At 37.5% G+C, this 26,436-nt stretch overlaps 1 protein-coding gene across 1 annotated transcript in view; it reads right to left on the bottom strand.

Moving 5' to 3' along the window:
• Positions 1 to 1,207: 1,207 nt before the first annotated feature.
• The window catches only part of CCDC6 (coiled-coil domain containing 6), a 47,339-nt gene continuing 22,110 nt past the window's right edge, over positions 1,208 to 26,436 (bottom strand). Inside the window, exons 3-9 of the mRNA XM_064430035.1 lie at positions 22,839 to 22,967; positions 17,726 to 17,829; positions 15,900 to 16,060; positions 13,254 to 13,410; positions 9,995 to 10,095; positions 6,150 to 6,274; positions 1,208 to 3,897 (exon numbers count right to left, since the gene is read on the bottom strand). Of these exons, the coding sequence (XP_064286105.1) occupies positions 3,706 to 3,897; positions 6,150 to 6,274; positions 9,995 to 10,095; positions 13,254 to 13,410; positions 15,900 to 16,060; positions 17,726 to 17,829; positions 22,839 to 22,967 (969 nt within the window). The 3' untranslated portion in view covers positions 1,208 to 3,705. The remainder of the gene's footprint in view (positions 3,898 to 6,149; positions 6,275 to 9,994; positions 10,096 to 13,253; positions 13,411 to 15,899; positions 16,061 to 17,725; positions 17,830 to 22,838; positions 22,968 to 26,436) is intronic.

The raw sequence follows: 26,436 nt of genomic DNA, 5'->3' as shown, positions 1-26,436 counted from the left end.
CTGTTTGCCCCCTCTTCAAGAGGGGAGATCTTTCCTCTCAAGAAGGTTGTTGTAACATATGCATGTATTATAATTTCATAGCTTACACTCATAAACCTTCTGGTTTCTTATGAGATGGCTTGAACTGGAGAAATATGCTCTGCATAGTCCATGCTCTGTAGACTCCCAAGGATCAAAAAGAAATAGACTGCCATGACTGAAAAAAAGGAAACATCAGAAAGAGTTGAACAGTATTAGAATTTGTACTGCTTGTAAAACTAAGCATTAGGCTCAGGAAAAACACCGTAAAATTCAATCAAGGTCCCTGGCTGCATCTTCTTAGCAAAGCAATAATTGACACTGAGGATGAGAAACTGTTTCTTTGACTGACATACTATTTAAGGCTCTTTTACTCGTCTCCATGATCAGTTTCCATTTATTTAACAGAGTCAGCAGTGCAACTTGCACAGATCCCAGGAAGCTTTCTCATTTTCATTGCTTCCAAGACTTCATTTTTCATTCAGCTCAAGTGTACAGGGATTCCACCCAGGCAGCTGGATTCCTAAATGAAAACATTTTAACAGGAAAGGAATCCTGCTCTGCCCAGCTCCAGAACAGCAATTGCCAATAGAACAGCACTAACATTTTCTGGAAAAACTCTGATGTACTTTCTGCCCTTGGGAATATGCTCTCAGAAGAGTACATGTAATTAAAACAGTCTTATCTGGCTTTTAGCTGGAAGTCTACCTCTGAACAGTCCCACCTCTTCTTCCAAAGAACTTCTGTGGAACAAATCGTGGATAAAATAAACCCTTAATGCTCTACAGAGTATCAGCTGCATTCCAGTGCCCAAGCCAGATCCCTTGAGAGAAAACACAAAAAGAAAGCTGCTTGATTGTCAGAGAGGAAAGCACTGCTGAAAGAGCTGAAAAGGAGATTTTATTTTTTTCAATCTTTAGCTGTGAAGGGGTATGCTCACAAAATGCTCCACAGCATGAGAAATTGCTTCTGTGGATTTACACAGCCAGTGACAATGCAGTGTGCAACTGAGAGGCATCAGTGATGAAAAGGATGTCAGAAATGTCAGAAAACCACCCAGGTGCTTCTGAGAGAAACAAAGCACTTAAGTGAGCTGGACCTCACTGTCAAGTGAGTTTCTCCAGTCTATAGATCTGATAAAATCACAGCTGTAGAATCATAATTCATGACTATAATTCACAAGGAAAACTGAAAATCCATTTACATTTATTAGGAGATGGTTGTGCACAATTTCTCATCTTATTCAAAAAGTCTACAAATAGAGTTTAACACTTCTGATTGCAAGCAAATGTTTGTTCAACGTTCTTAGTTCGATAAGGCCAATTTAGTGCCTTTTTACACTTTCAAGGTTTAGTATACATTTGTCAGTTCTTTACTTTCTTCTGGTAACAGTCCCACTGGAACAGTAAGGAAAGTTGACTAAGACACTTTATAACAGCAGCTGAACTTGGGTTACACAAATTCAGTTTTGGAATATGCTTCAAATGTAAATTATTCTAGGCAATTTTCCATTTTGAGATCTTAAAACACCATCAAAGGCTCTTCCCTTTCCACCCACATTTGTGCTACCACCACCATGAGACTGCCCTCCACAGAGCCGTACATCCAAGGATCTCAAAGCACTTCAGAAAGGAGGACACCATTTCAAATTCTGGGACACTTGAGCTGAAATCCTACTTAATAAAGAGTATATTTTTTTCTTTGTCTTATGTTTACAAAAGGACAAGTGTCAAAGTAAGTTGATCCTGTCTTGACCCTAGTCCCACCTCTGACTATGTCACTTTCTCCCATTCAATCCTATCACTTATTCAGGAGCTTTGTTTAATTATAATGCTCAGAGCTGAGTTTCCTCTATGGAAAGCTGAGCATCTGCTATGGTCAATTATTTTCAGCTGGAAGCAGTGGTCAAATTTTAGGTCTGCCACAATCTTGAGAATCGTTTGACTGGAGAGTAACTACCATAATTAATGTAATGTAATTTGATAATGCACTTGATCCCATATTGGTTTAAGAAGTGTAATAGACTATATATGCATTTCTCTAAATTCTCTCAGAGCTGAAACTACATTGCTACGGTGAAGAAATTCTAATTTTGCCTTAAGCGGAACATTTTACAACATTATTTTAACTTACAACTTTGATTTAGAGCACTATTTTCATAAGGATTTTCAGTTTGCAATTCTGACTGAATAGGTGAGCGGCAAACATGACATTATATGTACAAGTGTTAGTATACTACCAGAATGCTGTACTTCCTTCCTAAAAATGTCCTTAATAAAGCATTAAGCATGTCAAACAAACTTTTGTAAACAAAAGATAAATTACTCATGTTCTGCTCTGATTATAGCCAGATACATATTCTCATAAAATAAACATTCTCTTGTCATTTTCCATGGCCCACATATCCATATATATGAGGTAAACCATTTAAAATTATCAATAATATATAAACCCCAGTACTCAACAGGAACCTCAGGAAAAATGTAACCGAGTAGGATGGCAATATCAAGAAGTGACACTTTGTTCCACTGCAAAGTGAAACCAATTTATTTGTGCTAAATGAATGGAAAGAATGTATTTGGAATACATTTCTTTATACATTGTACCGGCTTAGGCTGCTAAATAAGCATTCATTAGTGCCATGTTGTGCTACTTTCTTGTACTCTGTTTCTACCAAGCAATACAAAGTTTTGGCTGTTACGCCATTATATTCCTCTAGGCTCATCTCGTTTTCTAACAGACTTTTGAACATTTAAAATACCTGTTCAAACTTTGCTTCAGGGGAATCACAATGAATATATTTTTAACAAGAAAGAAATGATCATCAGCTGTTCTCTACAATCACGTCGCCTTCTGCAGCAAAAAAATCCAAGAGCACACACTTGAATCAGCTCTCAGTAACCTGCGGGCAGGACCACACTCCCCTACAGTCACTGTGACAGGGCACACGGTATGGGCAGCTTACAGGTTAGCAGAAATGTCAAGTGACATCATCAAATCTTAAGGTCCACGAATTGTACATTCCACAGACTCCAACAAGCCAGTTCCCTCAGTGTAAAGTTCTGACTGTACCATATGTTTGAGGTGCTTTTAAACAGGAGAAGTATGGATGTGTCCTCTGTGAATAAAGCTTATTTGCTATGAAATACCAGAGAGCTTGTGTCTTGGGCACTGATTAGGGTGTCTGACTCACCTTTGCACTAGAAGCTGATATTTTAAATGACTGAAACATAGTGCTGATCTTCCATAAGCTTGGTAAACACTGTAATATTTCAGAATTTATCACGTAGCCCATCATGCCTTTCATTTTCTGCAAATTGTCATGAAAAAATATAAAAAGGTATCCCTTTAATTTTACAAACCTAAAAGCCAGGAAAATGAAGCTTTGGAGCCAAGCAAAACGACATAATGCCGTATTACCAAACAGAGTAGCAAATGTTCCAGCCAGAGAATGGACATACATGTAGTTCAAGTAAACACTGATGGAAAACTTTGTTAAGTTAGTGTTGTAGACCCACAACACTGGCTGCATTTTATACAAACGTTTACAACACAATTAACAGTGAAGCCTATATAACCTCAGTGCAAATAAGTCAAATCCAAATATGCCAAGTAAGCCTTTGGCTTTTAGTAAACTGCTCCGTGTTATGAGTCCACTTCTGACATAGAGACTGCAGAGCACATGCACTAAGGCTGAGAGGAGGGATGCACTGAGTGTTGGAAATTGGCTGCCTGCGACGCCGCGGCGGGGCCCGGAGGTTGCACGGGTGGCGGAGGTGGTGGCGGAGGTGGCTGCACTGGGGTCTGCGTGTTTGGAGAAGGAGGAGGAGTGGGACGTTTAAATTTGTCGGGGCTGTTACTTCTTCGTGGTGAAGGCCTCTGCAGAACAAATAGTGAAATCATGTTTAACACACTCCTGAACAATGTTAGGTGCAAGTCCTCTAATCTTGGCAAAGGAAAAAAAAACATCACACAAAAAGTCTGAAATTTCAAAACATTGCAGGAGTCACAATACAACTTTTACATAAAATAAATGTTCCTCTGAAATGGAGTAGCAAAGGGGAAGTACTCTTGACATCAAAGAGAACATGCATTCCTTCCTGTCAGCTTGCAGGAAGTGAACACAAGACATGTCCTGCAGATATGTTTACCCATGATGACCAGGAACCTAAAAAGAAATGAGATGTTGCAGGCACAGCAGATCCCAGCTGTGCCTGCCCGACCAGCAGGTGCTGAGGAAACCTTGACTTCATGCTGCTGGCACCTGAGGTACCTGAGCATGGGTGGGAAAGTTGTGAGTATCAGAGTCTGCACAGAATTTCTAGCTCTCTGAAAGACTCTTAGCCCACACACTGGAGTAAAACCAGAGCATAATACAAGTTGGTCTTTGGAGAACAAAAAAATATTACAATGCTTTGAGCTGTAGGAGTGAAGCAGTTGTTAGAGAGACCCCCTCAACAGAAACCACAGATTTTCAACAACGGGTACATTTTAACAAAGATTGAAACCCCACTTTATCTTTACAAACTGAGGAGCAGGAGGGGAAGGATGACCTTTAATGTTAGCAATGCAAAAATATAAATTACACTCCACAACACTAACTTCTGCACTTTTGAAACAAAAATGCTCATTACTTACCAATCTGGTTAGCATTAATCAACAGCCTCATGGCATGACAAACCACCTACCCATAACTATTAATCAATCACAGGTGGTCAGCTCTGGGGAGAAGCATGATTACAGTTCTATACCAAATGTACTACAAGTAAAATCAAATTTATTTTGTAATGGAGACCAAAAATGAGGAGTCAAGAATGCAACTGCAGTTTAGTCAAATCAAATATATTGTATCCATTTTTCTGCACAACTATGTACAATAGATTAAAATTATATGTGAAACCCAAGAGATTCTTGAAAACTGACTGATGCTTCTGAAACATTTAATATCATATATTGCATTTGTATACATGTAATAAAAGGGACCTGATATCAGTATTGAGACAAAGCCATGAGCTGCTCGTCAATACCTTAGTATTTTGTCCTCAAGATGATCTTTCTCACAGTGACTCAATTCATTTAGTTTCAGAAAAAGTAGTATTTCACAGAGACTGAACAGAGGAAGTTCCTTGACAAACTCATTTATAAAATTAGTTTTCATGCTTTCCAGAAGCACAAAGATCTTCTTGTGACTAACTCATGGGCTAAGCCCCAACCAGAATTCTACTTTCCTGCTGAGCTCCAGCTTCCATTCTGTTCTACCTACCATTGCAGCATTCCCACCCACCATAGCTCAGTGAAATTTTAACAATTACCTTTGCACACCCATCTAAACCAGATGCAGCCATATTTCAGCATTGTACTAAAAATTCTATTTTACATCTGAGAATGACAAGTATAAGCAAAAACCTTGATGAATATTTACATACTACCATACCTGCTGAGAAAAATCAAAATGGTCTTGATACAAAAACCATAAGGGGTATTTTGCCATATGGTTAATATTTAGGCTTTGTTTGCTCATTAAACTCCACAAATATTTAGAAGAAACACAATGAAGTGGAAATGCATCAAACATCGCAGGTAAAAGGGAAATAAATCCAGTTGAAAGATATGAGAAATTTCCCTAATAAATGTTTATATTAACTTTCTTCTTTGCCAATGACAATAGAAAATAAGAGTTAACTGCCTGTTACAGTGACATGATGGTAGCATTGTGTGTCATCCTGAAGAAAACCTGAGCTTGAAGCAACCTCAGATGACTCATCCGTCAGATGGTGGAGACTAGGAGAAAAATGAAAGCAATGTTTTTACTTCCTGGGATAGGCTTAGTAGCTTAGCACATCACTTTTCACACCCTGCCTGCTGATCCATAAGATGATACCTATTACTGTCCTTAAGATGACAATACATCCTATTCTTTTGCAGAAAACAAGGTTCTCCAAAAAGAATCAGTTTCTGAGGGGTGAAGAGGAAAATCAGGGTTGAAGAAAGCAGCAATAGGTATCTTGGAGTAAGGAGACAAAAACAAACATTTACAAAAATGTTTTGTAAAAAAGCTTAAGGACAACCAATCATAACTTCCACAAACCAAACTATATTTGTAACAAGTATTTACTAATTTAAATACTTACTGTAATACCATGGGATGGTCCCATATGTTGCACATGAAGGCCTGGGGAATTGTAGTAAGACATTCCAGCTCTAGTCAGTGAAGTTGGTGGTGTGAAACCAACTGTGTGACTTGCATATGACAGACCTAAAATTGTTAAAACAAGGTAACATCAACATTCTTGGTTGGTATTAAAAACTTAAGTGCGAGGGTTTTTTAAAAATTTTTGGTTCTGAATCAATGATAGCCTAAAAACTGGTAAATGCTACAGATTAGCCATCTAGAAACTACTAATTGTACTGAGAAGTCTGATGCAAATTTATTTTCTTTTCCTGTAGCATGCTACCATATGTTTAAAACATATATTGTACAATGTTAAACATAACTTTTCACTTAAGATAAATGGTCTAAGACTTCCATAGTAGCTTAGTTCTAGTCCATAAGCATTTCCATTCAGCATTCCATTTCTCCATGGAGGAAATGACTCCCTGAACTACATACAGTCTGAAGAAGCAGAGAGGTTGTGCCTGGAGAAGCCATCTAGCACTGGGTCACAAAAAAGATGTTCCACAAAAAAACTGGATGCAGGTGGCTCCTCCAAGGCATACCAGATCTGCACTGAGCTTCCTTCTCTTTTTTTTCCCAGCATTTTAAAAGACCTTCAGGGCTGGAAAATTAAAACATGCTGGGAAATGTTACTAGCTGGACTAGGCTAGCAAATAACATTTAAAATTGCAACTTGTTTTATCTACGTTAAGGAAAACCCAATATTCAAAACTGCAAATATCTAATTCTTTCATCCAAATATTTCCTTTTTGTAAGAACTCAGTTATAAAAATGCAGAGTTCCTGTATAGCTCTATTTAACCGAGGAAAACAGAAACAGCAACTGCCAAATGCTTCAAGTTCACACCTAAAGTGTTCTCAACAGCTTGAGTTTCTCAAAAGAGCACATTTTCCAAAACCTTTTGCTCCCTTCTGCTTTTTGACAAAAATATCATAAGGAAGGAGACAGGACTTCTCAACTGTTTACAAACAGACTCAAGCAACTGCTTTGGAGAATAATGACTGAAGAACATTTCTGAAGGACTATTAAACTTTTATAACCACACTGGATTTAGCAGTTTTCACACTTCAACACCAAACCAATACAGAACAATGTCCCTGCAGAAACACCCAGCACCATCCCTGTCTGCATGCACCTGTGTTTCTGACTACAAGAGATGAGACAAGATCTGGATGAGAATACAGAACAAGCCCCAGATCACTAATGAAGTCATATAAACAAAAACTCCCTGTGCTTCCTTCAATTCTATTTGATTCTGTTACATTGTTAATGTATGTCTGGTGCAAATTACAAGATACTCCCATGGAATCCCTGCCATTACAGAGTAACAACAAAATTAATCTGCCTTTTGACTACAAAATCTAATTATCTGTAGAGCACCTGTGTTATATTTAAGTGCTTTTGTAAGCAATAAGGATAGAAACAAGTCAATGTTCAGGGAGGTGACAAGGCAGCCAGTCAGAGGTAAGAGCCTAGAAATAATGGGCAAAACAGAGCCACCTTTGTAATGTGGCAGTTCTGAACTGCTTTGGAGTAATCCAGCTCCACAAGCTTGACAAATACAAGTCTACATGGCAGCCAAAGAAACAAAACCAGAGCAGTGCACATACACTCAGGATAGCTCATCTCTGCAGCCCCACACATCTATCTAGCAGCAGCAAAGCACAGAACAGTAGCTACACTGAAGACTAACTGGTAATTAGAGCTAATCCCCAGCTGCCTAGGAGCAGCAGTAATTACACTATCTTCAAAGTTCTAGAAGATTTCTAGCACAGATCACTGTGCTAGAAATCTCAGCAACATGTCAGCTTCAAAGAGTCTTCAAAAGTAGTGTCCCAAGCCACGCAGGCACAAAAGACTCAGGGATTCAGAAGCCAGAATCTGATCCATTCAATCAGCTATCCACGTGAAATTATAGCATTTCTAACTGGTTACAAATTCTGCTTCCACATATTCAAGGCACGTCATTTCCCAAATGAAATATGCCAAGTCATACAAATACTTGATGTAACATACAGCTGTTTTATTATTCTGTGCTGATACTTCTGGCATCATCTTACTGTACTATTTTAGATACAAAATACTCTCAAAACCTATTTGTTTTCATCCATTACTGCATTAATTTATCCCAGACAGCTCTACAAAATTCCCTATTGATCTCATTAGTTCTTTAACAAACTGCAGCTTCTATTTTTCTGAAGCCTGACACTTCCCAACTGCTGATACTAATTTATCAGATGAAAAGGAGATTAATGCAGCTGCCTGTGCAGACAAGCTAGCCTGGAACATTTACCACACCAAAATTTCCAAACTCCTAAACTCTGTTAGAAACAGTAATTTCAGCTGTGCTTCAGAGTGTGTTTCAGTATCTCTGTCTGTGGGATAAAATTTTCACTCTTTTATCAACTACTGATGGGAAATCAAGTCCACAGGGAACAAGGAATGCACTTCAGTCTCAGTGTAGGAATAAACTGACAGAGTTCTCCTGCACTGACACATCAGCACCTAAACAGGGAGCGTTGCTAAACAATGTAAGATGCAAGCCTGTAAGTTAGCAGGTTCTCTGTCCCACAGAGCTGTAGTTACTGTGTGACTGCACATCCATCTGCAGCTGACACTGTACTGCTATAAACGCTGCACACGCAGAACATGAACAGAGCTGTTCCTCCAGAGCACAACTACACTTCTGTACACCCAGTTACAGGAAAGGGGTAAGAAAATGTGTATCATTTTCTTGGTAACACACCTAGACACCTTGAATGTCAAGTCATTTGGCTCATTTTAGAAATGCAAAAACCTTGTGAAAACTCATAGCCACACTGCTCATCTCTAATACCATAACATGTCTTACGGCCAGAGCTGGTTTTCACACATGCAACACCTGGATGAAAACTATTTATAGTCCTTTGAGAAACCACAGTCAACCATGAAAATTCAAGGAACTAAAGACATTTTATATGTTCTAGCAGACCTGTGTAACAAAACGTCTCATTCCCATCTTGTGTCTCACCTGCCTGGCAGGTTCTAGAGGTGAACATGGGAAAGCCAGGCATGCACAATTCACTTCTTTATGTACAAGGTGCTTGTGAGCACCAGGAAATACCCACTGCCGACAACTTGTAATCAATGTCCAAGTGCAATTTGAAGGGATTTTAAATTTCAGTCAATAAATGTGTTAGTAACACAAATGCATTTCATTTGACTTAAAATATATTCAATAATTAGAAACTCAGAAAAGGTTTGTTTGCCTCTGTAATACAAAGTATGTGAGATAGGAATTATTAATTTTACAGTTATTGTTTAATAATAGAAAATAGCAGAAGTACAAAAGCCATTTCTCTACTGAAGAGAAATGAAAATTGACTTTTTTTCCAATATGTTCAAGATTAATCTCCTCTAAGAAGTTTTGATTCAAAGCACAATATCAATCTCATTATTAGTTCTTCATCAGACTCTAGAAATCCATTTGAATTTTGTGTCCTGTTGAGCAACTTGTGTGGGAAGGAAGAGGGGGGAAAGACAGCAAGAGAGAAAAAAAGAGCAAAAAAGAAATAAAGTTCAAGTGATAGCTACTTAACTGATCTTCAATATCTGTCCACAGATCTGAAATATAGAATATCTGGTCATCATCCAAGAACATGCTGCACTAGAAGACACCTAAGGCAAAACTATTCTTGCATTTATGATGCAGGATTTTTTTTCTCCAAACTAGCTTTGAAAGGCTACGGACCTAAATATATTAATAGGGCACGTTACTATGTGATGCATACAATAATTTTAGAAACTGGGTTAAATATTTACCAGGTGATATAGGTCTGCTAGAACTTGGTGAGGGTGTATAAGGGATAGGACTGGACACAGTGCGAGGTCTTAATCCTTGTGCAGACATCTCATTAAAATATCTAACAAAAAAAGGCAAAGAATAATTAGATCAAACCTTTTGAAATGTGCCATGTTTTAAATGTTTCACTGTGATTTTTTCAATTCCCATAAGAATCACATTAGGAAGTCATGACAGGAACTCTTGTCATTGCTGACATTGGCTTAACTTTCCATGGAAACAGCTGGACTTCTCTTAGGCATTTGCAGTTAAAACCATATAATTTGTGTATTATTCAATAGTATATATTAAGGTCAGAGGTGTAAACCATGTCATCCAATCTGACCCATTCTACATTCTTGCACTTCACACATCATTTCTACATTGAACTTAAAAGCTTGGTTGGCTGGAGTGTATCTTCCAGAAAGGCATTCAGCACTAATCTGAAATCATGAAAAAGGGTGAAGAAATCATTAAAGCACTAACAATTTGTTCCAACAGCTCACCAGCCATAGCATAAAAACATGTCCTGTTTCCTACTTGAATCCCTCTGGTCCCAACATTCAAACATTTGCTCATCCCATCTTCTGTCACTGTAAGAGAGAGACCCTTTGAACCCAGGACCATCCCACTAAAGGCACTCCAGGCTGTGTTGCAAGACACATCCCACACTTCACTATGATAAAGTGAACAGTTCAGAACCTGAGGCATTTTTCCCCAGCTGTAATAATTTTATGATATTTATTTGTCCTTCATTCACTGACTCCAGTGAAGCCTCTTCACAGACATCAAGTGCTACATAAAAGAATAAAAATAACACCAATTGCTCCTAATTGCCACTCTCTGTTTTCACCTCAAGAAATTTTGTGGGTTTTTTCCCCACAGCACTAGGCTGGCAGTCTCAGGTTGAGTTGCTTAGGCACTCTCCACTTAGATTGTTCAGTCACTCTCTAAATTAGATGCCCCCCCTGCTCACCTTCTCCAGGTGGATGTATAAAAAAGTGCACATGGGTTTATATTGTTGGACCCAGCTGTGTTTCTTTACTGGACACAGCAGAGCAGCAGGCCAAATTTGCCACCTAACAGCCCTTTGACTTAATTGTCTCCTCTTCTACCAGTGTGTTCTCAGGAATTCTTAGAAGCTGCATTTATTTCCCCATCATAATAAAAAAGCCAGTAACATGGAACAGCATTAAAATTACTCCTATTTGATGGAACTACAATGACTACTTTGAAGTCTGTCCATAGACTATTTGAAACATATTTTGATACTGCATCTTGCTGGTTTTTAACCAGAATATTCAGAGTTAACAAGCCACATGCCCTAGCACAGGCAGTACACTGTAGTGATACCAAAGTTGGTTTGAATTTGGTTAGACCAGGTAATAAAAGTAGCTGCAATAGAGAGCAACAGAAAACTAACAAACTAATAAAATAGGGTTTAATTAAATATGCAAGTTTTTAAAAGAGCTACCAGTGGCAAGGTTAGTGAAACTGAGCTAAGCTACCTCTGCAACACACAGCAGGTTCCAATGCAGAGCAGTGTGTAAGATCTAATAAGGCAGCATCTCTGATTTAATCCCCTTGCATTCTACACAAATAGAATTTCCTTGAAGTCATGCCACTACCTGGCTCAGGTGATGTGGAACAGCAGCACCCCATTAGCATGTGTCCTGAATTACCCTGCTACTCCAAAGAACAGGATGGAGGGTTAAGACAAAGCTATTGCTGGTCTGGAGAAAGAGGCTTTGTGTCCTTTACATTCAGGGGATCATCTTCAGCTACAAGCAATAATTATCATCAGCTAAGAGAATGCAACTGAACGAAATTGATAGCTGACCCATCACCGCCACCATTTTTAGGAAGACTTAAGCTGACAAAAATTGACATTTTAAAATCATTATTGCACATAGCTCTGCAAGAATTTTGCATCTTCTCAGGCTAACTACTAATGCCTGCTTTGTCCTTCACTTTGCTTTCTATTACTTACACTGCAAATACTTGGAGTTATTCTTTGTAGTACCAAAAAAATCAAACATGACAATTTCTTAAAAGTACAGAACAGTTAATCAAATTTTCTTGCATTTTCCTGGTTACCAAGACTAACAAGTGGGCAATAAAAAATTATCAGGATACTCTAAAATTTTGGATTCATGCTGGTAATTCTCACAGATTTGGATTTTGACTGTACTTTCATTACACTGTAAGTAGTGGAAGAAAAGGTAAGGCTAATAAGAAAACATTCCAACCTCAGAATCCCCTATTTCTAACAATTTAATTTGTATAGCATTTTCTATGTCTTAATACCAGATGCTAATGCAATATAGGTCAAGTTGCCTTGGTGTTTCATTAGAATGAACACACAACTTTGAGCTTTAAGAGTACTCCTTAGCACAAAATATCTGGTACTTTGTTTCTGGTAAATTACATCTTATAACAAATATATTAAGGACCCAAGAGGAAACAGAAATCTCTCAGTATCAGAAAAAATACATAGCACAGAGTAACTCTTTTATCTATTCTAAAGGACCACTGTAAATCAAAAATAATAAACAACAATACAACCAAATAATGAGCATTTGATAAGAACTAAGTTTATCCAAAATGTACTTAAAATCCTCTTTCAAGATATAACACTGTCATGTTTCTATGACATGAGAAAGCACTAAAAGGCACGACATAAACCATGGAAGATTCAAGATTATCTGTAAGGTCAGGGCAAGCAAAGTAGCTTGCAATAAAGAAAAAAATAATCAAGGATGTTATGGTTTGGACATCAAGGACAACCCAACAGTTCTGGAAATGCATCCTCTCTCAAAGGTTTTACACAGTATCCCTCTGCTTTTGGCTGAACATACTTTACTTTCTGCAAAGGACAAATCAGGCCCAAGTGAAAATGCTGTCCCTACCTCACAGAATTCCTTGTATTTACCAAGTTGGGGGCAAAACAAAAGTGTTGTGATCAAATTATCCTGATTTTCAACTCCACAGCTGTATTTATTTCAATATATATTATCAAACCCCAAAACAATCTTCAGATATAAATATTTTCTGATACAAATTTACTCACTGATACAAATTGTGTACAACATCAATACATTTCCTGGACTATGCTGGAATTTGATATGCATATTACACCCACATACAAGTTACTTCTGAAATTATTCTATGATATTCAAAAAGTAGTATAAATACTGATAAATAAGTCCAACACATCTGGGTGGCCAAAAAAATACAAACCTTTCATCATCCATTTCTAAGCTGGATTCACTTTCTGACAGTTGTCTGCAGAGAGCTTCCCTACGTTCCATTTCCCTCTGCAATTTTCTTTGAAGTCTCAAGTTTTCTTCTCTCATATGTCGCTCCTCTTCTAAGTATTGTGCCATCTTCTCTGAATCTGAAATTCATCGTTTTGTTAAAAGTTGATTAAAATTCAATTTCTCAGGCAGCCAAGTATGTTGTGCCTAATTTTACTCCAACACTTCAAGATGAAGTGTAGAAAATGCTGAGGATAGATCACTGAAAATTTTCACCTCTAAGTCATTGGTTCAAAGCCTAATTCAGAATAGTAACTCCCAAAATAAACTATTGTTTGACATCAAGTTTGAAAATAAAATGTAAGAAAAACAAACAAAACTCACCACCACGAACCAAAAGGATTTTCAAAAATAAATTTAAAAAGAAAGAAAAATTTTATTAAGAAAACATTACTGAACCCATTAAGAAAAAATACTGATTCTTGCTCTATTAAAATAATCCTATTTAACATTTACAAAAATTTTCCTTCAACATATGGAAGAAATTATTTTAAAGGTATATTTTAATTTTGAAGGAGGAAGCACAACTGAAACTCTAAACTCAAACTTGTATTAAAATTACTACCTTATATATTACTCTATAGCACTCTTTCAATTACACGTTATCATAGAAACTGTCCAACAGAACATGTGCCAATATTAAAATACTAATATTAAAACAGTATTCAATTTTAATGTTAAAAGCCAACAAGATGTCTACTCTACATCAAAGGGCAATTTGAGTTGTCAGTTCTAAACAAGTACAGCAAACATCACTTAAATGGTCTGGTACCACAGATTATTTAAGGTGATAAAAGTCAAATTATGAAAAGTTACAAAGCTTTGTGACAGATTACTTGAATAAAATGGATTATGTGATGAAGACTTATGAGACACACAATGTATTTTGTGAGATTGTGTAACATGTAGGCAACCTTGCAGTTAAATCCCTGACATTAAGAAAACCCAAAACAATTCATCATGCTTTGTCATCACTCCTTTATGCAACAACCTTCAAGGTAAAGAATATTCCTGCTTTAGAAACCTGTTCCCAAACTATTAACAACATGTGATTTATCTCTCTTCTGTGGAAATATCACTATTAAATGTAACAGTGTCACTTGTACATTATTATCACACCAAACCAGTTCCTAGAAGTGCTTCAGAAATAAAAAATGTAATACAAGTATCAGAATTTCATAAGCAGATTCCATGAAGTACTTAAAACTACTGCTGGAGGTTCTCTAATGACCCTGTATTACAAACACCAATCTGAAAACTGCATTTCAGTTTCATCTTCTGCTTGCAGGCTGGCACATCCACCATTCCTACCAGCTCTGCTATTTGTACTGCAGTTCTGTTTAACCTGTTCACAAAGGGAGAGAGTCCTTTTAAACCAAGCTCTTATTTTCAATGTAAATTTGACATTAATGCTTTCAATTTTTTACTCTAAATCACAGTAGTTCAAAAAGAAACCACTTAAAAAATAGAGGATACTTGAAATGAAATTAATTAGGCTGGATTTGCACAAAGAGTACTTTTCATCTAAGGCCTTGCTCTTGTTCTGAACTTCAGTCAGTGAAGGCTGCAGTGCAGAATTTGCAAGTACAAAGATTAGCTGTCCTTATCTTCTTTTAACAGCCACAAATTATTAATGCCACAAACTTGTGCACAAGGTCTCTGCAAAAGAGCACTCTTGAACCATCATCTCTGTCTTGAAGGAAGGCTGCTGCCTTCAGCAAGCTCCTTCTGTAAATGGAGGTTGAAATATTCCAGCTAGCCTGGCTGGCCAGAGGGGGGCTGATCCTGACTGTTGTGCATTAGCCCAGATTTTTCTGCCCATGTGCTGAGCTATCTCCTCACTCACCAGCCGCACTGCAACGCTCCTGACTCAGAACCAGGCACAACTGCTGCCTCTCAGGCAGGAATTTCAGATCCAGCAGGAAGGAATGAAGGACTGGCACTGCCCACGTGCTCAGTGCACAGTCCCTTCCTGGGCAGGCAGGGCAAAATGCAGCTCCCACTGCTGGGCAAGGGGCCCCAGTCCTGAACAGGAACGTGATGACTGCTACACAGCTCCTTATGCTTCCAAGCCATCTTACACAGGAAAGGACACAGCAAATTAATGCTGCTATACTCTGCAACAGCTGCCTCAGGTTGCCACAATCATTAACAAGTGAAATTCTTATAGACAGCTGACCTTTATGTCACTAGCTGTTAATTCTTTTGAGTAATTCTTCATTTGCAACATGACACCTATAAAGTAGGCCATAAATATGTTTTGAAAAATTTGTATGCTGAAATACTGAGAAGTTTCTGACAAAACAAGATAGATACATATTTTTCTGGCATAAAATAGTCAAGGATTTTTTTTGTATTCTTTCAGAGAGCCTTTCAGTAAAACTAAAGAACCCCCCAAACTACAGTATAAATACATCAACAAGCAATAACACTGCAATTATAACAATGTTGTAATCCAAACCTGCCCCAGGTTTTCCCACTTCTACCTTAAATTCAAACTCAAGAAAGCAAATATAAAAATCTTACAATGCAAAAACTTCAGAAGATTTGAAACAAGTTGTTTACTCACGCTGTAACTGTGCAGCTCTCAGTTGTTTCTTTAACCTCTCCACTTCATTCTTTAAAAACCTGATATGTCTCATCATATTTTCTGGAGAGTCTATCTCCATTGATATGTCTCTGGGTGATGGTGGAGCAGACACCGGCTGGTCTAACTTCTCCTGCAAAATTCTGTATGAAAAATAGTGCAAACTTTACCTTCCATTCTAATGAAAACCTCTTGTACTCCCCAGAAAGTAATTGCAAGGATTCTGAAAGGTGTGCAGGGTTTATTTAAACTACTGTTTGAGGGGAGATAATTTGAGGGAGAAGTTATAATGCTTAGCTTTTAACTCAAAATAAAAAAGGTAAAATTTGTTGTCCTTGTAGAGAAGAATTTTCTAACATATTCAGACATCAACATTCCAAAATATATCAACATATAGTTCAGGAGAAACAAATTTTAGACTATAAATAGCTACCTCAGTTTTGTCCTCAAATGCTACTTATTACACAAAATTTTTGCTAAGAAAATTCCTTTAATCGCATACTAGTTTTTATATTTATGTTCTTGTAAAAAGGACACATAGTGAAGATTAATGACGAGTAAAGTATGTCTATCTTGAAACACAGGCTTTTCTGCATTTCACCACTATCAAAAGAATTTCACAAACATTTTCTGAAGGACAGTATAAAAGGCTTTTTTTTTTTTAAACTTCCAAACAGAAACGTATTGAAGTGTTCTGTATAATCAAGGTTTCAAACACTTCAAATAAATGATAGTAAATTCAGGAGTAATGAACTTGTTATGAAATAATCACACAGTAGATTAATTGAAGGCTCTAAATGCTGATTTTTGGAGGTAACATAGGAGTATGTTCTACCCTGAAAGCATGAAACTTTAGAAGGAACAAGCTGATAGGCCAACCCTGAAGAGCAGATTTGTGCCTCTTGCACAGTGCAGTATTCATGTGTACCACACAAAGTACTAAGGCAGGGGCTGACTCCAGCACAGCTCCTGACAGGCAGCAGCACAGTCTGAGATAAATCACACCATAAATGGATTGTCTTAAAGGCAGCTTTAAATCTAAGATATGCAAAAATCCTACCAAAGGCTCATCCTGCTATGGATTTACCACTGCTGAATATCACATGTAGCTCTTCAGAGCACCTTCCACACAGCAGGGCTCTGTAAAATAAAACTACAAAACCTGCAGTTCACTCAGGCTCAGGTGTTTTCTGAGGTCCCAGCCAAGATTCAGAGGGTCACATTAACATAACAATATACACATAAAAATATCAGGTATTAATAATCATTAATCATTATTCTCTCCTATTTCCTCCTCAAACTGAGTTCTTGTTATTATAACATTTAAAATATGATTGTTTTCATATGTATTTTTAATTTTAGCTGTTCCAATAATATAAAGAGTCGGTGTCTTAACTTCTACTAAAGAAGCATTGGGAGGTCTCAATGACATGAGTGCATACCTCTGAGAAAAAGCTTCAGTTTTCTTTAAGCAGACAGAAAAAAACCAAGAGCTTCTCATATAACAAACAAAGTAAAATACCATGAATATAAAGCTGACCACAAAGCAGCAGCTTTAAAAAGAGGCTATCAGCAGTTGAAAAAAATCAATAAATTCCTTTAAGCTTTCCCAGGTAATTTCTTATACTAGTTAGTTTTAGCTACTTTAAGCAACCAATGATGCTAACAAAGAACTTTACAACTGCTTCATCTTCCAGGTTTTCACAGATTAGACAACTCTTGTGGGACAGAGATGAGCATATTTAATCCAGAACATGATCTATTATAAACCTCTCCCACAGTAAGGAGTGCACTGTAACAAGACAAACCTTTTTTCTGCTTCAAGCTTATCCATCCTCTTCCAGAGACGATTCACTAGTGCTTCTTGTTCCTGTTCCAAAGTGTTCTCAAGATCAATCTTCTCACGCCTTAGCTGGAGAGGAAAAACAATTTGTGAGAATTATGGGCATGGATATTTTGCAAGGAACTGGTATTAGGAAAGCTCCAACAACACCATTTTACATAATGCTTCACCGGAGCAAGAAGAAGGGGAAGAAGAGACACAATCAGGTACAATGTGCTAGAAAAAAAATTCAGATTCAATTGTTGCACAGTTGTCATCTCCTTAAGACAAACTCTTCTCAGAGAACTTGCTCCAATAAGCAAGAGCATGAACCCTGCACATGCAGGCACTGATGACATGATAAACCTATTTAAAGGCATCTCCTAGTCCATGAATTTACTGTTCACTACAGCAGTGTTTATTCTTTTAAAAGTTTTATATGTTTTTTAGTGGAAGAACCAGAGTTAAGTAATCCAGAAATAGAAGAAAAGCCACGTGTGCCTAGTGTTAGGTAAAGGACATAACCAAGATCTAAAAAAAAAGTTACATGAACTGCCTGAAGTGTTACTGTATCAATCCTTACTAGGAAAACAAATGTAATTCTATCTTAGCAATGGCTTTATAAAATTAAGAGCTTAACCTGACATTAATCACATTCATTTACTGTGTGAACAAGCATTCTTGAGTCTACTAAAGTTAATAAAACATACAATGCAGAACCTTCTACTCTAAAGCTAATAAAAGGAGATATAATGTAGACCCACGCATGAAGAAACCTATTATTAGTGTTTAAGTAGAAATATAATGCAAGTATTATTAATCAAGGAGAATATTAAGAGGCACAGCTGATCTTACTCTGTAGCAATACAGCTGAAATCAAGAAGTTGTCAATAACAAAATACTTGAGAACAGATCAACACCTTTACAGGTAGAAAATAGCATAAAACCATTTTTCCAAGCCAAGCTTAGTTAACAACACCTTTCTACTGGGCAAATAATCTCACATTAGAAAATGGAAGGACTGAAAACAGAAATAAGCTTATTCCATTTATTATATTCCATTTATTACAGTATTACATTACTAGCTGAAGGGCTATTGCAGCATCTAAATCTGTAAACTATTAGTGCTAACCACCAAATTAATACTGAGGAACCCAAACAAAATATAAACTTACACACTTCAGGTACCAGCGCAAGTTTAATGAATGTACAACTTTCTCCTTTAAAGGTTAGAGGAATTAGTTACTGGGAGCAGAAGCAGACATATGTTGATGAGTAATAAGGAACATACTTAGAAACACTGTCTAGCAAATCTTTCCATGTTTGAGTTTCCAGATGTACATTAACAGCTCAGGGAACCTACATCTCAATAAAAGAAAAGTCAGGAGCAACACGCCTCAGCCTCCCCATGAGGATAAGAATTTGGATCCTGAGCAGCACTTTGCTCCCAGTGCTGGAGGTGGAGTGGTAGGACAGCAAAGGGCTCAGCCCCAAGAGCACAGAGCACTCTGCCTCAGGGCTCCTCAGCCAGCCTGGCCAGTGCCTGGGGCTGGGAATGTGCAAAGGGAAGAAAATACAGAAAACGTCCTGGCAATGTGCACACTGTGCTTCTACTTCAGTAAAACCCAGATCGCCACTATGTTTGCTCATCTATCTAGATAATCACATGATGAAAAAAGTGTTAATGCATAATAATGTTATGATCTCCGCAGCAATGGTTTTTACATCATTTCAATGCAGCATGGATTAGACTCACCTACTCTTAGTCTTTTTACAACTATTTTTTGATCTAGCAACAAACAAACCCACAAGAACATACAGGTGAAAAGAAATCCGTATCCTTTAATGGTAGGAAGAAGAGCACTCTGGAATTTAAAAACAGAGTGAATTATTTATAAGCCTGGATTTGAAAAATCTAAGATTACATTTAGTATTATAGCAACCATCACCAAGGCAGTGGAGTCCATTAATTATAAATCTGCTTGTAGGTGAGCATGCACAATGGCAAAGTCAAACCACCAGCAACAATACACAAATAAGCCTTGTGTTGTGCCCTGAAGCTGCTCTGACAAAACACCAAAGAAACCAGGTGAAACAGAACTAGAACTCCACATTTCCAGCAATACAAAAGCACACTGGAAACAAGGATCTTCTTTTCCTTGTCCTGAGTGTTGTGCCAGTTTCTCCCACTGTCAGGATTTTAAAGCTTGGAGGAAGAACACCTTGAATGGCACCTACAGCAGAAACAATGCAGTATCCTGTTGAGAGCTGTGAATTCAAAGAATCGGTGTATTTGGCTTGGTACTTGATATTTTCAGGTGTACTTTGAAACGTACTCCAATCAATGACTTTTTTAGTAATGTGGTAATATTCTGAAATAAAATAAGCAGGATGGGATTATGCTCAGAACCAAGGCAGTGGCTCTGTCATACTAGTGTCACTCCACAGGGGTTCAGAGCTACACTCTCATCAAGCATCACCTGATTTTGACCATTGAAACAAGAAAACAAGGATGTATTGCTTGCTTTTCAGACCTTAAACTTCCCTTCAGAGGACGAGTAAAATTCCTTTTAACCTTCCTCACCACCCACTTGTGTTTCTTCTTACTCTCACTCACTCTCTCTCACATGCACTTAATTTACTTCAAAATGCAACTAAAATATCCATTTTATCCGTATTCCTGTATTATTGATTTCTCAAATGTCTTGCCAACTTATTAAAAAGCACAACTGTTCGCTCCTGAAATGGAGGTCTTCCAAATCAAAGTTGAATATGCTCATCTGTGCCTAAGCCCACTATCCCAAATTTTACTTCTCTGCTTCTCATCTCCACCTTGCCCTTTGTAGCTTTAATTCTCGGCTGCTTTTCAAGAAAATTTTTCCCAAAGATTTTACCATCTCATATTCTTCTTTCAAAGCAGACATAGGAGATGATTATTAGCACTTTAGCTGTTATTTCTCATCTCCTAACTGCATCAATTCTACTTTCTCACTACACTGCATAAAACAGAAAAGCAATTAAAAATAGTAACAGCAAGAGCACACACACTTGGCCTCTCTAGGGCAATCCTGACAGCTATTTATTTCCTATCAAACCACTGAACTGGAACACAGAACATTATTGCTCGTTTTAACTGAGTCATTCAGTTAATGAAATAGTCACATGCTGTAAATTTCATCACCATTTGCCTTCAGAGAAGAATGCTTTGCTGAATTCAAGCTGACTTAAGAAATTATTTCAGGTCACATTTGAACCCTAAGATCCAATTTAATTTTTATTAAGGAATTATATTCTATGGAACCAGAAATCAGCCACCTTCTGATCACCTGTAATATAAGCAGTTCAGATGAAAAAAAGGAAAGGAGAAAGAAAGAACACAAAGCATAGATAATTCACGCTCTCTATTTTAGAAACAACATTTTAGTGAACATATGCTGTAATTATCTGCTCACTGATTAGTGACAGCTCTCAATGTAGCCCAGCTCAAAGCATTGTTGGAGTTCTCCTTGCAGGCCCTGTTTAACAGGTGTTCTGAAGGTTGTGCTGCAGATTGTGACAATCCCTCTTCCTTAATTCTCTCTGTGTGCAATAAAGGTAACATGACTCTCCTCACAATTTTGGGCTGCTTCTTGCTAGGAACAGCACATGCCCCAAGGCTGCTGCTTCAGCTGGTTAATTAGCACAATCAGCACTTTTAATTTGTGTGAGGAAAGAAAGTGTGCTGAAGCCCTAAGTAACCTGACATTTACTCTGCCTTACTGTGAGAGAAAACAAAGGCACACAGTGAATTACACTAAATTCACATGGCATTTCTAAGCAAGACCTGACAGCCAAATTTTAACATCTTCACAAACAAAGTTTTCAAAACCAGATACTAAAGACCTTTGTGCATCTATGCTTTTTGAACAGTGTAGCACTGACAATTAGATGCAGCAACAAGTTTCAATTTTATGATTTCACGAATCAGTCCATCTGTCCAGAACAATGAGACAAAAATAACACCATGAAGATTTCAACCATGGCTCATGATAACATTTCAAAGACTACAACAGCTCAGTATGTTAAGCTTACTTTGCATTTTGATTAAGTGGCAGCCACCACCACCTTGTGGCTAAGAGAGTTATTTCAACCTCATGCTAATTTCCATGCTGGGTTAGGATTTGTTGGCAACTACATATTCCTACCTTTTCATTTGTCAGTTTGTTCCATAGGTCTCTCCATATAGAATGTTACCATGAGAATCAAGAGAACTCACTTGATCATTTAGATAGCCATTAACTAATTTATCCATGTCAACAGGAAAAGGAGACTCATATAAAACTGGTAACAATTCAGATTACCAGCAACAAAAAAGTCACACAGCAGAAGAAATCACAGAGAACACACACTATATTTACACCACCTGAAATATTGCACCTGCACGTGCCAGAAAATCTGAAGTCCTTTAACAAGCCTAAAGATTTCACCAGTTTGCCATTTAAATCAGACATGAGCACTCCCAATGTCTAAACATCCTGTGGAAACACAGCCAAACAAGTGATGTTTTATCTCTGCAATCTTCATGACTGTCTAGGGAGGAAAGGGAGCTGGATTTAGTTGAACTTCAAGGCTTCTGAAGGATACACACCGCTGACAACTCACAGTTCCAGGCTGCCCTATCCAAGCTGCCACCAAAAGGTGACCTAGAGCACAACTAGACCACAAACAGATCATTTACTACTGTGCTAAACACCATCAGAAGTGACAGTCTTTTCTCACCAACAGCATGAGTGGAAGCTGATGAACAGCAACAAGCAGCATTATTTACAAAAAGCTGCATTTGCAAAAGTCACTGCTGTCCAGCAGACACAAAGGCCCACAAAAAAGCTATTATAATAGATATAATTATAGATACTAATAGATATAATGGCCAAGAAAAAAACGAATCCAAGTTTCTCATAATAAACTATGTTACTTTTCTATTGCTTTGGAAGCTGAATTGACTTTTCTATATTTTCAATACTGCCCAGTTTCTTACACACTTAAAACATTAAGTCAAATCTAAGACAAAAGAAGGACTTGTTTTTTTCTGCCATATAATTGTGCAATGAAAGAGTTACCTGCTCCAGGGTGAGCTGCTTCGAAATTGTATCATTTTCCAGTTTTTTAATCTTCTTCATCAGTTTGTTCACTTGAAATTCCTGCTCCTGTTCTAGATGCTGCTCCAGTTCAGCTTTCTCATGTTGCAGCTAAAAATTTAGGAGACATGTAAGTATTTTAAACAAATAAAAGCATGAACTTAGGCACCTTTTATACATTTATTCCTCCTGCATGTTAAATGCCCTACTGATGCTTCTCAAAAAACTTCAGAATGCACAACCCACCCAACAGCCCTTCAAAAAGGAGCATTTTAACCTGTGCTGCATATTTACAATGCAGAGAAAAGTAATTTCCAACTATTGAATATAGTCAAATTAAAATAGGTTATTTTATATACTATATTTAATGTATTATAGACATTCCCAAAGTAAAAATCTATCATAATGTTCACAAAAGCATTGATTTTAATCTAAATGCATCATCTCAAGAGCACCAAAAGCACAAAATCTTAGCACTTCCTTCTCCAGGCAGCTGAAAATCGTGACTGAAGTCATTGAAATTGCTGTGCAACTAGTTTAGAAACAAAAAAAGTATTTTCTAATTTACATTCCTACCCTATCAAAATCAAACTGTCCTGACGATATAAAAATACTGGTTATTTCAAATCAATGTTATACATTTTCTTGATACTGAAATGATTTATTTTAATTTAGGGTGTTCAATGGAGAAGAAAAATTTAACTCTCAAGCAGATGGAAACAAAAACCCCCACTCATTTTAATAAAAAGTATGGCTTGGAGTAGTCCCTCTGAGACAGGGATCTAAATCTTCCTGTGGCTAGAACAGTGTGACTGGCACTATGATACAAACAGGTGAACGTGACTCAGGAAAAAGCAAATGTCACCAACAGACAATGGTGTAATTACATTGTGTGCTCACCATCCACTGACAATTGCAAGCACCTTTTTTTTCCACCTGCTGATTTTTTCTATGCCAGCTCTTCTGGTTAGCACACAACAATCTGTAAGATCACAGTGTAAAATGCGTGAGGAAAACATGAGGAAATTGAGAGACACCTGCAGCCACAAACACAAATCAAGGTCGCTGGATAGCCACAATGAAGGGATAGACTTTGATTTTGAAACAAGCTGAAATTGCTCATTTGTTAATTCAGCTCCTTTTGCTCCTAGTTAGAGACAAAATGGTCTGTGAAGTGCAGCCTGCCACAGAGATCAAGGCAAAAGGCTCACAGAGGAAGAGCACCAGGCAGACAGCAACTACTTGGCAATATACATATGGGAAAAGTTTGGGGTTTGTGTTTTCAGGGCTTGTCAATGCTGAGATTTGATTTTTCACCATTTAAAACAAATACCAGAATAGCAAACTCTTGGAATAGGAAATACTGACTTCATTTTATAAAGAAAGAAAAATATTACTAACACCCCTAAAATATATGGGTGGTGTCTGCCACTCATATAGGGTAAAATGATTTTTCCCTTTTATTTCCTTTGATCACAGAAACAAACCCAATCAATCAAAATCCAGTTACTGATGAAACCTTAATGCTGAAGAATAGAATTTCTAACAATGAGAAAATATCACCTGGTACAATACAGGTGAATAGTGTTTATTTTACTTAGTAAAGAGTTTTTCCCAACTGTTTTCAATTATATGCAATTATAGTAACAATGATCTACAGATACACCTGCCAGCTAAAGAGGAAGAAAAATGTGTTAGAAAATGTCACCTTGATGTCAGAGTCTTAACAGACCTTGAATTGCATATGAAAACTGAAGGAGAATTTTCAGCTCTGCAAGATTAGAGATGGGTTTGGTGCAAGAGACAGGGGCTAGTTTGAAGTGAAAATGGGGCTATCAAACACAAAGCTCAGCAGCAGGACTGTGTGCCCCAGCTCCCTTCAGCTCTAAACAACTGCAGCAATACTCTCTCTCTGCAGAAACAAGTGTCCTCATACAATGTAGGACCATGTTTACCTTCCTTACTGTACTGGCTTACTTCTGGGAGAGTGGGAAGTGTTTTAGGAATTAATGGAGCCAATGGATGAAGTTCCCCCTCGGAAAACAAACCCTCATTTATCCTCCAGACTATGACCTTGTACAGTCTTTTTTTGGGTATTCCAGGCCCTCAAAAGCTGTTCACTTCTTCCCTTGCTGCATCCTGCAAGTCCTAAATATTAACAATTTTGTATCAGCAGTTTGCCTCCTCTTTATGTCCAGATGTTCATCAAATAATTGATAGATGAGCTAGCTCTGTTTATTCAGCACAATCCCATTAGCATCCCTGAGCTGATGCATGGTATTTTGAGAGCAGGAAGAGTAATAGCTTATGTTTACAGACTTACAATTTTTCAAAGAATTGTCAAGAATCAGACTTACATAAGATTAATTACTTAACTTGTCTAACTACACATGCTATTATCTTGGTATGTGGTAACATCTTACTTTCAAGGACAGCTACTTGGACCAATCTGCACTTCCAAAAATATAAGGGTGTTGAAAAAAAAATCTGAATTTGATTTTGAAAAGGACTAATGCACAATTTACAGTAACTGACTTTGTAAGATTAAGCAACATTAAAAATAAATTCTTCTTTGGAGCAGCCTTGCTTCACAAATGGTAAATTTTCTAGATTTACTACTTTAAGTTTCAAAACAGTAACTCAACACGTCCATGTCCACTGCTGCAAGAACAGAGTCTGTATCACAACACTTCTCATTATATTCTGCAATATACTGCTACCATTCTATAATGACTAAGGATTGAGCAGGCTATAAAAATTTGTTTCCATGCTTTTTAGAAATTTTATCAGGTAAACAAAAATATAATTACATGAAGTACATAGGAAAATATAGTAAATGTGTATAAGGCTTATAAGAACTTTATCAGGGATGCATGTGATAAAAATCTTCTGTTTACTGTAAGATCTCTGTTGAGATGCATGTGCCCCTTCATTCCTGCAACACTCAACCTAGAAAATTAATAATTATGCAAAAAAGGAAAGCTTTCTAATAAAATTGTACCCTCATTCATTTGGCTTGTAGAGACAGTGAAAGTTACAGTTATAAAAAGATATTATTAAGCAATGGCATGGCACCAGAAAGACAGTATTATTCCAGTGGAAACACCTTCCTTTATGGGCTACCATGCCTGTTTAGACTCTTGCATACAGTAAAAGGTTTCAAAATTAATTTCTCCTGATATTGCAAACCTGATGTCAGCCTGTGTTTTATAACAGTGATGCACATGGTGCTGAACTGGGGGATCCTTGCTGGCTGTCAGGAGGAGCACTGCAGTTCTGGTAGGCAGCTCTACATTTAGAATGTTTTAACGTTCTGGGAGCTCATTCCAGAGGCCAGGCTGAATGAGAGGCATAAGCCCCTACAATTGTGACAAACAAAGGTCTGACAAAGCAACAAACACACAGGCACTGTGGAAAAAAGCCCCTCTGCTAGGTGCCTTTCAACAGAGTACCATGGCAGTAATTTTGAAACAGGCACAGAGCTGCAAATACTTGAAAAATTGAGAGAGTGCAAATCATATGCAGTTTAGCAGAAGTACCTCTCCTCAGTTCCAAAATGCAAAGTTTTAGACAAAACAAC

The sequence above is a fragment of the Passer domesticus genome, chromosome 8, assembly GCF_036417665.1.
Source record: "Passer domesticus isolate bPasDom1 chromosome 8, bPasDom1.hap1, whole genome shotgun sequence".
In the NCBI taxonomy this organism is placed as follows: Eukaryota; Metazoa; Chordata; class Aves; order Passeriformes; family Passeridae; genus Passer; species Passer domesticus.
This window is presented reverse-complemented; position numbering and strand designations above follow the sequence as displayed.